At 38.1% G+C, this 17,608-nt stretch overlaps 1 protein-coding gene across 4 annotated transcripts in view; it reads left to right on the forward strand.

Annotated features, from left to right (window-relative positions):
* The window catches only part of LOC100557661 (rho GTPase-activating protein 7), a 113,689-nt gene extending 96,199 nt beyond the window's left edge, over window positions 1-17,490 (forward strand). For all 4 annotated transcript variants that reach the window (XM_008113274.3, XM_003215127.4, XM_008113291.3 and 1 more), the window contains 8 exons: window positions 1,041-1,200; window positions 2,074-2,272; window positions 2,647-2,863; window positions 10,001-10,115; window positions 11,663-11,878; window positions 12,516-12,733; window positions 13,851-14,024; window positions 14,642-17,490. In XM_008113274.3, the coding sequence (XP_008111481.2) occupies window positions 1,041-1,200; window positions 2,074-2,272; window positions 2,647-2,863; window positions 10,001-10,115; window positions 11,663-11,878; window positions 12,516-12,733; window positions 13,851-14,024; window positions 14,642-14,738 (1,396 nt within the window). In that variant the 3' untranslated portion in view covers window positions 14,739-17,490. The remainder of the gene's footprint in view (window positions 1-1,040; window positions 1,201-2,073; window positions 2,273-2,646; window positions 2,864-10,000; window positions 10,116-11,662; window positions 11,879-12,515; window positions 12,734-13,850; window positions 14,025-14,641) is intronic.
* The last annotated feature ends 118 nt before the right edge of the window (window positions 17,491-17,608 follow it).

Below are 17,608 nucleotides of genomic sequence, written 5' to 3' on the forward strand. Positions count from 1 at the left end.
CTTGGAGGTGTCTACGGACAACAGCAGCTCTTCAGCTTAGAAATGGAGATGAGCACCAACCCGCAGAGTTGGTCACGACTGGACTTAACGTCAGGGGAAAACCTTTACCTTTACCTACAATATATTATATTATTGAAACTGATATAAACATATTATATTATAAAACTGAGGGTGGGGGCCAGGTAAAGGACCTTGGAGGGCTGCATCCGGCCCCTGGGCCTTAGTTTGGGGACCCCTGGTCTATAGTATAGGATTTTGGTTTACATTTTTATTTTCAGTAATTATTCTAACTGGAATTTAGAATTCTCTTCCATTGTGAATGTAGAAAAGAAACCAGAGTAGTACCAGCGATGGAGTGGACCCTTGTTAACTGGGATTTGGATCCAGGATCCCGCATGGATACCAAAATTCATGGGTGTTCAAGTCCTGTTATATACAAGGCCATATTGAAATGATGTCACTTATATAACATGGCTAAAGCAAAGCTTGATTTTGGATTTTTTGTGTGGGGGGGAGGGGAGATATTCTCAAGCCATGAATGGTCAAATCTGTGGATACAAAATCTGCGGATATAGAGGGCTGACTATACCTGTGACTTTGTTACCAATACATGTTTCCATGCCATATTACAGTTGTTGCTGGTATCTTGAAGTATCATTTGTGCTCATCACTATTTTGAAATTACTGTAGTTAGAATCATTACTGGATAACATATAATTGCAAAGAGTTCCAAGTGCTTAAATCAGACTATGTGAACTGTGACACAAATTAAGACCCCCTGTTATAAAAGCTCATAACAAAAAAGTTCTCCTAAATATTGCTAATCAGCTTTCTGAAACCATTTAAGAATCTTTATATATTTGAGTAGATCTCCTGATACGGTTGTGCTGGCTTGGGATTTGAGGATATGTAGTCTAAACAGTAACTTTCTCAGGCCCTGGTTATTCCATTATATTATTTCAGCATGTAAGATCCCATAAATTCACTTTAAGTTACCCAGAACACAACACTACTAATGTAATAAACTTCTTTATTTTCAGGACTGTTCCGAAATTTATTAGGAAAATAAAAGTTCCTGATTATACGGACAAAAATATATTTGGAGTACCATTACTGCTAAATGTCCAGAGAGCAGGCCATCCACTTCCAAGGAGCATACTTCAAGCCATGGACTATCTAAGAGGCAATTTTCTTGACCAGGTACCAGTATGAAAAATGGGAAATCATGCTTGAGGTTCCATCATGACTACCTCACTTTTACATGATACAGAGCAGGCAGTTCAGTGCTCTAATTTTTCATGTAAAGTTGGTATGTGTAAAAATGGAAATAAATCATTCTAAGATTTAGGCTGGGAAAATGGTGTTATCCCTCTTTGTGGTTCCCCCACCTGTTTGTTACTTGAGTCCTTTAAAATGCTTTCAAAAGATTTTATCACCCAAATACTCATTTATGCATGTTTTGGTATGTTTAAGGCTGTGTCAGGAATGCAATTTAATTGTTTCATGTGGCAGAAACAGTCTGCTATCTTATATGGCAGATATGCTTAAGTGGTGGTAATATCAAAATTTGATAAAGGAGCAAAAGAAGAATGAAAACAAATCAGACGTATTGGTGCTAGTACAACCTAAGAATAAGTTCAGTGTCAGGCAGTAATTTCCATGTAATAAGCTGTCACCACAGTTCAAACACCTTGTAGTATGTTGTTACTTAACCTAACCCCATGTTTCACAGTGTAAGCTGTTAGTTCCTCAGAAGTCTTGTTTAGTTATAAGACATTAGTGCCTCGAATGTGTTTGAATGCATAAGAATCAACTTTGAATATCAATGTTCTGTGTACAGTTCTACAGATGTAATTGCATATACATTTATGAGGGGATACTCAAAATCCATTTTCCACCATTATTTTTTTTTCCAAACAAATTTTTTTTCTATCTCCTGTTACTTCCCCACAGTGATGATACACAATGGTATATGCCAAATACCCTTACGATATATTGCCACATAAAAGTTCTGCAGTCTGTGGGTATTTCCCCTTGGATTTGGTTTTTATTTTTTTATGATGTTCTTCATAGGTTGGCCTTTTTAGAAAATCGGGTGTCAAATCAAGGATACTTTATTTAAGGGAGATGAATGAAAATGACCCAAGCAGCATCACGTATGAGGGGCAATCAGCTTTTGACGTGGCGGACATGGTGAAGCAATATTTCCGAGATCTTCCAGAACCTATATTCACAAGCAAACTTTGTGAATCCTTTCTTCACATCTATCAGTGTATGTAATTATGAATTCAGCTTTGTTTCATCCATTTTAGACATTCATTTTATAAAGTGAACATTTCTTTTTTTCATTTATATGTACCTAATGTTGTTTAATTATGACTTTAATCTACTTCAGAGCCATAACTCAATAGAAAGAGTATAGATCTCATGATCTTTCTTTAAAACCATTTAGCTTATTTTTTAGTTTTGAAAAGAAGTTGCCATTTTGTTCACTTTATTAGACAAGTGTTTAACATGAGGCTCTTTTTTCAAATCTGTACCATACAGTGTTAAAAATAAACAAAGTAAATATGGGCCTCTCAAACATAAATTCTGGCACATCTCATGTCATGCCGTTTATTTTCTCTTGCTCCCTTCCCTTTCTAGATCTGCCAAAAGATCAGCAATTTTGTGCTGTCCAAGCTGCTATTCTTCTGCTTCCAGATGAAAACCGTGAAGCTTTACAAATTCTGCTATACTTTCTCAGGGATGTAGTAGCATTTGTGGAAGAAAACCAGATGACTCCAGCCAACATTGCTGTCTGTCTGGCACCATCTTTGTTTCACCTTAATACCCTGCGGAGAGAGAGTTCTTCGTCATCTAGGTATTTTGGCTTGGCCAGACATTTGCAAGTGGAAAAATACACTGTCCATAGTACAAAAATGCCAAGGTGCTTCAGTCAGTCAACATTTATAGGAAATGAACATAATGTGGCCATTGCTTTCCACATGACAGTTTCTCTTGGTTTATGCTGTATTTGGCTCTGTTTGGAAGCAGATTGCAGGCATGTAACGCCAGAAATGGAATGCAGATAAGATGTTGCAATAGTTGGGTAGTTAGTAAACTATTTTCTGTCAAAGATAACAATCTGGATATACCTTAAGCTTGGTATATATCCTATGCCAGTACATATTGAAATGTTGTTATATGCACTGGAAGAAGAGACAGTAACTATCTCGTAAAGGAGAAAAAGACCCTCTCCACCTCTTGGCTTTTTCATGTGCACCAGTTGAATATGTTCCTAGTGGATTTTGTTTTATTTTGCTAAAGTGCAATGAGTTGTAGTAGTTCTCAGTTACTCATTTTTTAAGTCCCACCAATGTAGGTCTTATCAAATCCCGTTAAATAACCTGGGTTTCATTTTTGTAGAAAAAAGGGACACTTTCTCCAAGAAAGACATTTATATGTTTTAGGAGGCTCTGCTATTATATTTATCATTTACCGTCAGTTTGAAGGACATAAAGCTTGCAGTAACATAGCTAAGTGAATACAAACACATAGTATACTAATTCCAGTAATAATGAAATTTGTAATGATACTGTTGAACACAAGGTGTATTGTTATGGTCAATTGTGAAACACATAGTCTGAGAAAACTCTTGGTGAGAGAGTTTGTAGAGAAACAGGACAGCTTTCTCTCATGACAGAGATATCTTCCTATGCTACCCCTTTTGCCACTATGACACGCACCCACAGCTATTTTACACTCCCACTGCGGCACCATAATTAACTATGGGCAAAGAGTACAAAGACAAACTGCCATGATATTACAGGTTGAATATCCTGTAATATTGGAAGAGTTTTGAATTTTGGATATTTTTAAGATATTGAAATATCTGTATTGGAGTATGTGCATATAATGAGACATCCTGGAGACTCAAGTCTAAACATGAAATTCATTTATATAATATTTATATACATAACTCAAATATAATTTTTTACAATAGTTTTCATAATTCCAGGAATGAAAAAGTGCTGTACATTGAACCATCAGAAAATAAAGGGGTGTCTTTTCAGCCACCTATGTGGACAATTTCTGGATAATGGATGCTCAACCTGTATTGAGCATAATTATCTTGCTGTGATTGAAACATTTATATATCACTTCAGCTACTTTGCTTCATTGATTGATAACCACTGTGCTAGGAAACAAACACATTGAAGGCTTTTTCTTTGTGAAATGCCCATCCTAACCATACCTGGTGTTTTTGCCACCCTGATCTAGTACATTGTTTGCTTCATCTGAGTTTGTAGGATGGGACACTGCAATAGGTTAGGGATGAGGTTAGCCCTGTTTTATCATCTTTGTCAACTTATCCCTTAAACTTATGGTTTGGGATGAACTTAAATATTGTTATAACTAGGGGATCATGTATGTATGGCCTTTTCAGAATGTGCATATATTTTAAGAATAGTTCTTTTGTTACTCATCTCTTTATGGTGACCTTTTGACCATACTCTTCTAGTAACATAAGAATACCAATGCTGCCTCACTTCCACAAAGAAAGTGTTGGCTGCATTTTTGACTGCTCCAATGAGATCTTTTGTTACAAGAACAGGGTGGTTGCAGGCCTCCTTAAGTAATATAATGGGTTATAGGTTAGCTTCCTGAGGGCTACTGCTTACAGCTTAAAGGGTCCTTAGAAAATGTATGTTGACATGTCTTTTAAAACAAGGAGTAGGGATTGATTGCAGATAAGAAGATATGCATATGCCCCTTTTCCCCGAACCATGAAGTGTTGGACTTTCTCACCCTCAACCATAGCTGTCCTCACAGGGCTGTGGTGAAAATAAGATTGATGGCTAGAGAAGAGTCATATATATTTGCTTTCCTCATTGGATGAAAGACTAATACATAATATTTGAATGATTCAGGGCATTACTTGCAGTTTTCAAGAAATTTCCTGGTTTCCAGAGTGAAATTTCTTTATCTTCACTAGAATGCATATTTTCAAGCTGCTCAAGCAGCAGGAAGGTTATACACCATCACATGGAGTAATCCTCACAATCATGTGTAAAATGGATTAAGAAGCAGGCAAAATGATCATAAATGAACAAATGGTTTGTGGGTACAAACAGCTGTATCTGAAATCTTAAGCCCGATTGTTAGCCCAAATAAGGTAGGTCCAGTGAATCAGTGGGGTTTGCATAAGCCTTGAATTGCCAAATTACTATGGAGTCAGTGAGTTTACTCTAGTCAGAATGAGGTTGATCTGTCCCTGTGCCAAAAAATCTATTTGTAGCAGTTTATTTTACAAATAGTAATAGCATGAGAGGAAAGCAATATATGTATAAACACTATTTTTTAATGTGTAGGTGTATAGGTATGTGTGTGTGGGAGAGGACAGAAGCAGGAGTGAATTATTAATACCTGTAGTATTTGTGCCAGGGTTATACCACAGTATAGGTTTTATGGAGACATGGAGGAGGTTGAAAAATGAATATATGCCATGTTTTTAGGATGACAGCTCAATCTTTAAAAGAGGTTAAGAGAGGTAAAACATGTGAAGAATGTGGTTTTAAGAAAAGTACGCATCCCAGATGTGTATCGGGCTATAAAGCAAGTCCTGTAATGCTCAACATTCCCAAGGAGGGGCAGACAGGGAGGAAGGTGGGAAAATCTGAAATTGAGATGATGACAGCATTTTCAGCCACAGAGAATAAACACACGGGTCAAGCCAGGAATGTGTCAAGAAGACCTGTTAGAAAATGTGGTTGCAAAGTTACTAATTCGGGGTGACTACACTTACAATCCTTGGATTGTAAATTCAATTTTGGAATGAGAGGAGCCGGTGCCTTTGGGCTTTTCTTTGAATACTTCAGCAGCTAGCTATAAACAGAGGAGAGTGTTTCTCTTTCTATTGTTTTAGCTGCACATTTGCTTTGAACCTGAAGTTTAAATAATGCATTTGGCTAATATTTTACTTAAGTATCGGGACTTCAAAAGGGTCCAATCTAACAGCTCTGGCTTCATGGATTAAAGTCAAGCATCTTTATCTAACAATTTATTTTCTTAAACATTCACAAAGAATGCTTCAAGATAAAGCTATGTGAGATGAATGCCAGGCTCTTTAGAGATTCTAAGTGTGGCATGGCATGGTGCCCAAAATAAGCTTCAAATATGAATTAACATGTGCTGGCAAGGCACTGGGAGCTCTTGAATCATGGACTTGACTTGCTTTCTGACTAAGGGCCAGTCTTTAATTAAACACTTCTGGTGATAATAGGCAAATCTGGGAGTGCTTTGATGGTGCCTTTGAGTCAAATGCATTGGGCTGCAGTCTCCTCGTGTCACGCTCAAGGCAGCAGAGCACCAAGAACCATACACGGAGGCCAATAAACTAATATCTTTATTAAGGAAATATATAAGAATAATAAAAGCAAGTAGAAAATATAGTCCAGAAGCAGACCTTTCAAATGAGGTCAAATATAGTCCAGAAATAGTTTGTCCAGTAAATGATATTAGAGTCCAAAGATAAAATCCAAATAACCGAAACACACACTATTGCCAAGCAATAGTGTGGGGAATTGTCCAGGGTTTTTTCAAGGTCCAAGGTAAATCCACAACGAGGCTGGAAACAAAGACTTGATTCTAAGAACAAGGTCCGTGACTAAGAACGAGGCAAGGCAATTCTTGAACACTTGAATAAGCAAGGCAAGGGAACTGGATTTGCGGACTTTGCGAAGTCCACACAAGGCTGGAACACGATTTCACTCCTGAAGCTGGTCTGTTGTCTCCGCACAGAATCAACCGTGCCAGGCACCTTTAACTGGGTCTCGTTTTCCCGCCAAACAGGTGTCCAGCGTTCTCTTTCCCTAGAGAACAAGAAACGAAACCCAACTGTCCAGATGTGAGACTCCCTGGATTTTCCCAGGGGAAACATGGCTAATCAGTGTCTTGTTTGGCTGCAATTCTTACGCTCCTGCGAACCCGCTCTTTCATTCCCCTGTCTGCAGCAAAGGACTGTCTCCTAGCAAAGGGAGGTGAGAGCTGCTCAAGGTCTGTGTTAATTGGCTTTTGGGCAAGAACATCAACATCAGGCATCTGGAAGGATTCCGGCTGTTGTTGATCCGGAGAAAACCCCATGTTTTCATCCTCATCTGCCACAGGGACTACAAGACCCATGAGGCATCACACCTCGTATATGAAGCAAACAGGACTTTCTCCTTTGCCAACATATATCTGTCTTCTCCCTGCCCAGATGCATCTTTGTCTGAATTGCCTCCTCTCTCTGGCATCTGCTCACCTGCACGTTGTAGTGTATGCCCTGTCAAAAAGATTGTTGTGCCCATATGCCCCTAACATGCTTCATAAAGAGAGTACAGTCAGACTTTTACATTTTCTAAGGTTGGCGACACAGGATCCTTGTGACACTCAAAAGCCTTAAATAAAGAAATTGCTATTGTTTATCTGGCAGAACACCTCCGCAGGAATTTCGAGATCTTCCAGCATGACTCATATAATAATCTCCACTGGAAGCCCACCATAGAATTTCTCTAGAAATCACAGTGTGACTGGAAGATGTTGGCCATAGAGTCACAGTGGAGGATCTAGAGTTTCATAGAGAGAATATTTGTAATCAATCAAATGCAGAAAAGTTTTTAAAAAACTGAAAATGTAGCATGGCTGTACTTTGCAGGGCTATACTGGAGAGTTCTGTTTATAATTTCACTTTTTAAAGTGGTGTTTTGTGTAACTAAACAGGCTTTATTGTAACAATTACTGTTACTATCTTAAAGGAAAATTACATTGTAACTACAGAACTATTGTATTTCTCAGTGGCCTAGTTCTCAATAAAGCCATTAATCATTTTTCTGGGCTATACCCATTAGACTGCAGGAGGGTGCTCACATGAAACAGCTGTTATGATTTTTCAGTGGGACCCTTTTATAGTATACTAGCTGTGCCCGGCCACGCGTTGCTGTGGCTTAGTCTGGTGGTGTTGGTCAGTCTACATTAGGTTGTATTTATGCTGTGACCTCCACCTTCTTTATACTCACATTAGTAGTAGTATTTGAAGTCTGTTACCTTCTTCAATTTTTGTGTTGATTGATAATTGCTTGAGATCCCTGTTGTCTTTGGTTTGTTGTTAGTTGTAATGTCTGATTCTGCTGAGTGCGGTTTATATTTTTATTGTGGTACAATAGTCTTTTTTTTTTTTGCCTGTGTAGGTGTTTATTATTATTGTTGTTGTAGTGGTCATGAAGGTTGGATAAGTTAGATGCTACTGTATTTTTTGGAGGCCCAGTGTAGCACTGACTGGCCTCTCAGCCTCAGTGCCTGGCTGTTTCTTGCCTGTGATGGTGTTGATTCTTATTGCTGTTGTTGTTGTCATTGTTATTATTGTAATTGTTTTTTTGGAGGCCAAGTGTGAATGTAGGGATTGGGGAGGTGGATGAGTTGTGTTGTCAAATTTTGTATTTGTTATAGTCACAATGCGTTGTTGTGAGTTTTGTGGGTCCGGATTGTGGTTTTGTGGTGTGGTTGTGTTGTTACAACCGGGAGAAAAGGCTTTTGTGTTGTGTTGCCAAGTTTTGTATGTCTGGGGCATTTAGTTGTGTGCCAAGTTTCGTATTTCTGGGACATTTAGTTGTGTTGTTATAGTCACGATGCATTGTTGTGAGTTTTGTGGGTCCGGATTGTGGTTTTGTGGTGTGGGTGTGTTGTTACAACCGGGAGGCAAGGTTTTTGCGTTGTGTTGTCTAGTTTTATATTTCTGGGGCGTTTAGTTGTGTGCCAAGTTTCGTATTTCTGGGATGTTTAGTTGTGTTGTTATAGTCACGATGCATTGTTGTGAGTTTTGTGGGTCCGGATTGTGGTTTTGTGGTGTGGTTGTGTTGTTACAACCGGGAGGCAAGGTTTTTGCATTGTGTTGTCAAGTTTTATATTTCTGGGGTGTTTAGTTGTGTGCCAAGTTTCGTATTTCTGGGACATTTAGTTGTGTCGTTATAGTCATGATGCATTGTTGTGAGTTTTGTGGGTCCGGATTGTGGTTTTGTGGTGTGGTTCTGTTGTTACAACTGGGAGGCAAGGCTTTTGCATTGTGTTGCCAAGTTTTGTATTTTTGGGGAGTTTAGTTGTGTTGTTATCGCATGATGCGTTGTTGTGAGTTTTGTGGGTCTGGATTGTAGTTTTGTGGTGTGGTTGTGTTGTTGTAACCTGGAGGCAAGCCTTTTGCATTGTGTTGCCAAATTTCATATTTCTAGGATGTTTAGTTTTGTTGTTATAGTCACTGCGCAAACAACTTTATCATTTTATATATATAGATATTTGTTTGTACCATGATTCTGTGTACTTTAACTTCCATGGCTCCATCCTATGGGACCTTAGGATTTGCATTTTAAGGAGAGATACATAGAATTCTCAGCCAGAGAGTGCTAGTTTTTCTGACCAAACTACAAACCCCCAGAATCTCTAGAATATGTTTGAGGCTGTTAAAGTGGACTCAAAAGTGCTATAATTGTGTAGTGTATAATGTCTGTTGTCAGAATACAGGGGAATTTTTTTCTTTTGCAACCCTTCCCTGTTAACCTTTCAAACGTCAAAGGAGAACTTCTTTATGGGTTCAGTTTGCTCTTATATCTCATGTTCTTTCCTCTGTTCATACTTAGGTTACATTTTGTTTGTTTTAGTATTTATAATCTCCCTTCATGGTGATTGAGGAAGTTTACAATGTAAACAAAATATGAATCTTTCCTTCATAAGAAGACTTTCTCTATAAATAGCAAAATTGGGTTGTCATGAAAATATCCTGCTTGGAATCTTCCTCCCCAAGATCTCCTTTTCAGCATATGAATAGGAATACTACATATTACTTTGATCTTATTAACTGGTAATCTGTCTCTCAAACATGCTTGAAGTGGTATGTTCCAAATGTAGTTTGTTGTTTAGTGTGTTCTCCGTGACCACGGAGCCTCACTGGTGTGAGCTGAACACGTAATCCTTTAAATTCTCCTTCCAGATCCAGTCAGAGGAAATACAGTATTGGGAAACCAGACCAAAGGGATCTGAGTGAGAATTTGGCTGCAACACAAGGGTTGGCCCATATGATAATGGAGTGTCACAGACTCTTTCAGGTAGGTTTTTTCACCCATCGTGTAAAGGTATTCCTTAGCTGTATTTGCAACTCCATCCGTCATGCTGCTTTAGAAGCTTGCATAATGTCATTTTTGTTATTTTGCTGCCCAAATATCAGAATAGAAGCCATTTTATTTGCTGACGGAAGAGTCACTCTAGAAATCATGCCCTAGGGGTAACTTAGAGGACTGTTTAAAAGGTGACATAATAGCCATGTTATAATATTTAAAAGGATGTCATAATAAAGAGGGAACAAACTTTTTTAGTATTGAGAGTGCTTTGATGGTACGCATGGAAGGGAATTGAACTGGATGGTCCTTGTGATCTCTTCTAACTCTGTGAGTCTGTTACTTATTTGATGTAGATAAAATGCACCTGGAGTCTCATTGTTATTTTTAGCTACTGCATCACACTGTTGACTTATTCAGTCCAGTTTTGGAGACTTGCTGGCACCTCTTCTTCTACTATACCGATTGCAAAGTCTTTTATGGAGGAGGGTTGCCTTCTAATGTGAGGCCAGGGCTGGTAAGACTGAAGAATGTGTGGCATTTGGGGCTCTGGACCAGTCCTCTGACTAGCAGCATTTGCACTGATATGGGCCAGTGCCAAAATGCCCTTCCGCTCATGCATTGGAACAGCATGTTGTTGGAAGAGTCTATCATTCCTAAAGTCTAAGTGAGGCTTTCACAGACAAGGTAGGAAAGTGACTTTTAAACTGAAATATTTTAGCCTTCCTGAGTACTCCCTTGGCTTACGAACTTCTCCATTGGTATGCAAACAGAGTGTGGGAGAAGGATGAAACCAGAAAACAAGAAGAGACTGTGAGTGGGCAGGAAGTTGCTAAGAACAGCCTATTTGGGGAGGGGTGAGGCCGTTTACTACTTCTGAAGAATGCAGGACCAAAAATAGTTCAGGGTAATAACATGTTGTTAAATGTATTTTGTATTTGACAACAACCTTATTTCAGTGCTAAGAGGAAAGCTAACTAAACTCAAAAGGATACTGATATTTTCCCTGCCCCAGTATATCTTAAATACTTTTTCCCACATAGCATTATTGTTTGAGGAGCCTCTAATCCAACATTTTTCTAAAGTTCTCTCAAATAATATCTGCCATGTGCTTGTAACAGTGTGATTGTTCCCACAATCATACTGGTAATAGAAATATTTATTTTCTTTTTGTCCCTTTGATGTATGTATATTTCATGTATGCTTTAAGTCTGGATGTGCAGCAGCTTTTGTTTTTTCTCGGTTGCAAAGCTTTTGCACATCTACACTTAAAACATGTATTGAACATTATTAAACATATGTGAAACATACATTAAACAGATATGCATATATGGAAGTACTTGGGACACCTTTGTCGATGAGGTACATCGATTTGTAGCAGCTATAAATGCCAGTGACATTATGCCAGTGAGTGTCACTAACTCGATTTTAACCCTTATTCTCAGGCCTTGTATTTTAGCTTTCCTATTTTGAAAGCTAAAGCAGTTTCCAGAAGATCCATGTCTCTAATCAATCTGAATCCTTGCATTCTTTTGCAGATACCTGACTATTATTTTGATCATGATCATGATGATTTGCAAGTTCCCCATAATTCAGAGGAAGTAGCTTTGCCCCAAACCTCCATGACCAGGCACTCCAGCACAGTGACATCCCTGGAACATTCCATGCAGGACCTGCTCCGAGATGCCAAGGAAAAGTTCAAGAACTGGGTTGCTTGCCCCACCTTAGAAGGAGTAGATGCGGCATATAAAAAGGTAATGGATGCAAGGATGTTCAAAAGATTCACTGGAAATGTGTGCCAAAATGGTGTCTTGTGGTTGTGTATTTGCTGAAAACAGTCCGATTACTAACCAGTGGTATCTTAGAGTATTGGGGAAAAGATGCTATCCATTTCTCTGTGATGAGTAAACTCTGCATTAAGTAGATGGATGAGGTTTGATAAAAAGTACAGAAGAGCCTTAAGGCCACAGTACCGTAGCTATGTGAACGAGGGAAATGTATTAACTAATTGTCTGGCATTTGTTGGGCATGTGTTGAGTTTTACTTGATGTTCTGTGGCAGAGTGCTGGGAGCAGCAGTCTCAACAATGTTTGGTTGGGTGCACTTTGTCCACACTGGCTGTAATGGATACGGAACCACATTGAAGTCAACCCAGCGGGTTTCATCTAACGGATAACAAGGGTGCAGTCCTGTGCCTGAGCATAAATCACTGGGACTTACTTCTGTCTAGTCATGTATAAAGATGTTTGGTTACTGAAGGTATATTTTTTCTCCTACATTGCTTTTAGATAACTTTATTAGACTGTTGCATTTAATATTCAATCAATATATCTTGAATGGGGGATGGAAACCTGCCAAGCTATTTTCTTAATAGATAAAATATCTCCCAAGGTGGACGATGACAACCATATACGGTTATGGAAAGCGTCTGTGGAAATTAATGCTGCACCGAAAGTAGTTTTATACCGGATAATGATGGAGCATCACCTGTGGGAACCAAATCTTCAGCAGACAAAAATCCTAGAGATCTTGGATGATGAAACTGACATTTACCACTACTCAACAGAGAATATGTTTCCACTTCTACCACGGGAATATGTGGTCCTGAGGTGAGAAATCTTCCTGTTTTGCTTGTCAGTAGTTGCTATAATGATGGGTCAAGATAAAGAGTAAAATTCATGGTATTCTGGCATTGGTGAATGCAAAGGACTTATGTGGAAGATGAACTTTTGAAGTGTACATTGTTGCCCTTCATGCCAAATATAATAACTTTTGCAAATTTGAAACAAAAACCCCTCAGGTTGAAACTTGCCTTGTACATTTTTGCCTTTGTTCATATGCATCTATCCACCTGTTTTTACGTGGTCTTATCAGTTTATGAATCTGCTGTGCACTTTTTCTGCTGAGCAAATTGGGTCTTTGGACTGTAATAAAGATTGATGATGATGATGATAAAATTTGAAGAAAAAAAATTAAATGGTATTTCTTTTTGGAGAACAGTCTTTAATGTTTACCAAACTGGTATTTTGGCAAAACTTTATTTAATTTAGAATTTAGCAGAACCCCAATACCCATCCCCAATTTGAAAAATAAAGATGAAAAAATTAACCATAACATGCCACTTATGATAGCATTATGCACTCCCAACCACCCCCAAACATCCTTATTTTAAAATCTGCCAAACCTGGACTGAGTAAACAGGAAGTGAAACTGTCTCCGTTTCTGAAGTGGAGCGATCTTGCCAAGTCACCCTGGATCTGCATCAATTGCCATAGAGTAAACTTGATTTTAAAATGATTTCTCCCTTGAAAAGCAATCACCTAAGAGAGGGTTTTTGAGGAGTAGGGCTGTCCTCACAGACCAGAATGAGCAGATCTTTAAAAAAAAATAACCTAATTAAAAGTAGCAGTAAAGAGATGTTTGTAGAACCAGGCATAATTTAACTACCAAAGCTTTACATTTCTGATTAAAATCATTGACATGATCAAAGCATGTTTAAATAATAGTTATGATGATATTTTTTGAAATGCTGCTTTTTTAAAAGTGTGGCCACTGAACACTTGAGCAATCCATAAAGTGATCCACAGCTTCAGTGCAGTTGCCCATCCAAATGCATATAAACTGGAGATTGCTGTTAATTGCAGTTATAGAAATGAACTTTTGAGGTCACCAGTAGGTTTCAATTCAGGAAAACGTAAGAAATGTATGACCTTTTCATATTTCCAGGACTTGGAGGACAGACCCTCAAAGCGGCACGTGTGTGTTAGCAGCTACCTCAACCAACAGTGAAAACACTACTGTCAATGGGATCTTAGCTGAAGTTCTCCTTTGCCAGTTCCTTATAGAAGCTGTTGGTTCTCAGAAATCCAAAGTGACACATGTCTGTCGAATAGATACCAGGTATTTTTCTCTTTCACACACTTTGTATTCAGAACTTCACCCCTTCTCTCAAATAACAATGAATGTTTAAATGCTGCTTTCACTTATGAAAATGCAGCTGACTTTCAAAACTGTTGTAGTCTGGATTACTACTCGGATTCAAGACCCTGTGTCCTGTTTTGTTGAAAACATACTTGCACAAGTTATGCTCACTACTACTGCTCCTACTTTTTATTAGATCAATTGAAATGGAATAGGAGATTTACTGTATCATAGTTTAAAAAGTTATATGATTAGGAGCAAGTTGTTAAAAGAGACACAGTGCTTTTCCTTTAGCGATTTGAGAGTATGACATCAATGTAATTTAAGAAGCCATTCCACATAGCTCTTCTATTATCCAGTTTATGGGGGTAAACAGGTCTGCCCTACTAGGCATTTCATGCACCTCTAAGATCCATAGAGGTGCATGAAATGCCTAGTAGGGCAGACCTGTTTACCCCCATAAACTGGATAATAGAAGAGCTATGTGGAATGGATGTTTTCATTTTTATTTTTTAAGTCAGTGGTATTTTGCTGTTGAACATGCACAAAGTGTTTAGTATCTCATGATTCCCTCCTCTTGTTTTCTTTCTTGGCAGGGGCCGGACAACAGAATGGTACAATAGGGCTTTTGGTCATTTATGTGCTGCAGAACTGACACGGATTAAACAGTCATTTAAATCTTCACCTTACTAAAACCAAACCAAAAATAACCACTTGACACTTTTAGAGAAGAAGGCAATGTGTTGGGCCCACAGCTGCCCTTTTCAAAGTCTGAGACTAAGCTGATTATCCTTTGTTAAAGCTATTATGAACTAAAAGAGCAAATATATAAATGTAATGTTAAATAATTTTATGAATTTAGTGTGAGCATACTCTTTAACTGACTGATACTATGCAGCATTGCTTATCGCATAAAAATGTTATATGAAGAAAATTGAATTATTTTGAATATTACATATCAAAGTAAGTTATTTAAAATGAATGTCTTGCTATGGTCTAAATATATTTTAAGTAACATGTAAATGTGAGATTTTATATTTTTCAGATATTTTATAAACAACAAAAAAGTGAGAATAGTATATTATCTTTTACACTTCTGGAGTTTAAAATGTTGGATTTCTGGTTTTAGTACTATAGCTGATTAGGAATTAATGACACTCTTATAGGAAGTTATGTTGGATCTCTAGTTGCAAATACTTGTGCCACAATGTAGGTAAGAAGCCATCTGTTTGGGCTCTTATCTAAATTCAGAGTTATGTAGGAATTTTCTATAAGTATATTGTCAGCAAAATGGGTGCTTTGAGACGATAACAATCTATTCAACAGTGATCGGGATTCCATTTCATAGAGCCAAAAATGCTTTTGAATTCCAAGCTCCTTTGGAAGCAACAGCAATCTTGCCTTAGGTCAATGGTTCTCAACCTGTGGGGCCCCAGGTGTTTTGGCCTACAACTCCCAGAAATCCCAGCCAGTTTACCAGCTGTTAGGATTTATGGGAGTTGAAGGCTAAAACATCTGGGGACCCACAGGTTGAGATCCACTGCCCTTGGTGTATATAAAGTAGTAGTACAATGCAGGGAACAGAGTGTCACCGGGATCTCAGCACAGAATCTTGTAATGAAGAATATTTCAGGATTATGACAAGTCTACATCATGGTGGCTGGTGTTTTTAAGCTCTTCTTCCTTGAGCACAGGAAATACATATTGGTGTGCATGGGGGTGAAAACCTGCATTAGATGTGTTGTAGTTAGATGCAGGTGGAACATAACAAAGAAATACACTTCTGTTATTCCCCTTTCCACAAGATTTATCCTCTCCCTGCAGGGACCCCTCCTCCATGGCAATTTATTGAGCAGAAGCATCTCTATCTCTATAAACCAGGTGAAGACACCCAAGTGTTAGTATCATCTGAGGACACCCAGGCGATGTCCTTTGTTACTGTGTCTGGTTATAGGCATGTAGACAGATGCTTCCCTGAAATAAAACATGGCTTTGGAGGAAGGCCCCTTGGGAGAGGAAGGCAAGTACTGAAGGGGTTTGAGCATTACGCGAGGTAGGTTTCCATTATGCCTGTGTATAAATGCCAGTCATGTGTTAGTGTGAGAAAGAATAACAGTTGATTGGGTTGTAAAGAGCAGTGCTGGCAATTGTTATAATTTTCCATTGAACTTTCCCCATACAGGAGTTCACAAACTTACAATGCTTGATCAAACACTGGTCCTTGTCTTTAAGGTCTCTAAGACACCTTCGTTCCCTCCTATGGAGTGGGGACATCCCAGTTAACCTGTAAAAGACAATCACTTCACACGTACAGGTCCTACTTTGAAGTGAGCTGGCCTTGAGTGAAGCTGACCTGCTTCATAGAATGTAGTAATGAATAACTAAAGTTCTTAGATTAATACAAAGACAACTCTGAGTTAGTTTTGCAGCAGCTTCTAAATGTTTTGCTTTGTAGCATTTAAAGCAGGCATGGACAAACTTTGGCCCTCCCAGTGTTTTGGAGTTCAACTCCCACAATTTCTAACAGCTAGTATAATGGCTGGGATTTCTGGTATTTGAAGTCCAAAACACCCGGAGGGCCGAAGTTTGCCCATGCCTGATTTAAAGCCTTTTGCCACCATGCATCACAGTATAAAGTATTTCATCACTCATTCAGTAGGAAAATTCCAGCCCTGTACATGCATAGAGAAGCAGGAATTGAACAAGGGATCTTATTCAGTATTTAAGGATAAATTATGTTTAGTATTTTGTTGTACATTTCATCCTCCCTACCAATGGGATTTTAAAAATAAAATCCTTTCTACAGGCCAAAAAAGCTAAGTACATTCAGTGGTAGTAAAGGAAGTAGCCAAGTGGCTTCTTCATGCTACAACAAGCAAATGTTTCAAATCTGATCTGTTGTCCAAAATTTCGAATACAAGACAAGGTCCTGCAATTTTGACATTATTTCGTTCGTAAAAAAAATAGATCAAATTTTTCAATCCTTAGGCATAGGAATGGAATATTTCATCTAATTTTTGAATTGGAAATGCGTATAGAGAAAAGAAATACATTTCAGCATTATTATACAACCAATATTTTAAATCTGTATTTGCAAATGAGTTTCACTGTAAAATATTATAGAAATGATTATAAATTCAGACAAGACACCTTTAATAAATGGTGAAGCACTCAATGACTGCATTACTGACTTGTGGCAGAGGCAGTTTTGCTCACAAGGACTCCTTTGCAGCCCTCGGTGTTAGGTCTCTTTCCAGCTGTTGCAATGTACAGTTTGGTAAACTGTTTTAGGCCATTCCTCTTGTTAATAAAGGACTTAGAATTTATTTTTTTTTTACTTTGCAAAGATAATTCTGTGAAACCTTGTCCATTTTCAGTTGACTATAGTTGTTTAAATATTTCAAATTGTATTCTGCTACTTAATAAACTTGATCTTTGCCTTTAAGATTCTTTATAGTTTGGTGCAAATTAAATCTAAATTTTACATGGAGTAAGGAGTTTGTACACTATTTACATGTTGTAGACATTAGCTCCCATTTCCTTCAATCTGGTATTCACAAAAT

The sequence above is a fragment of the Anolis carolinensis genome, chromosome 2 (genome assembly GCF_035594765.1).
Source record: "Anolis carolinensis isolate JA03-04 chromosome 2, rAnoCar3.1.pri, whole genome shotgun sequence".
Lineage (NCBI taxonomy): Eukaryota > Metazoa > Chordata > Lepidosauria > Squamata > Dactyloidae > Anolis > Anolis carolinensis.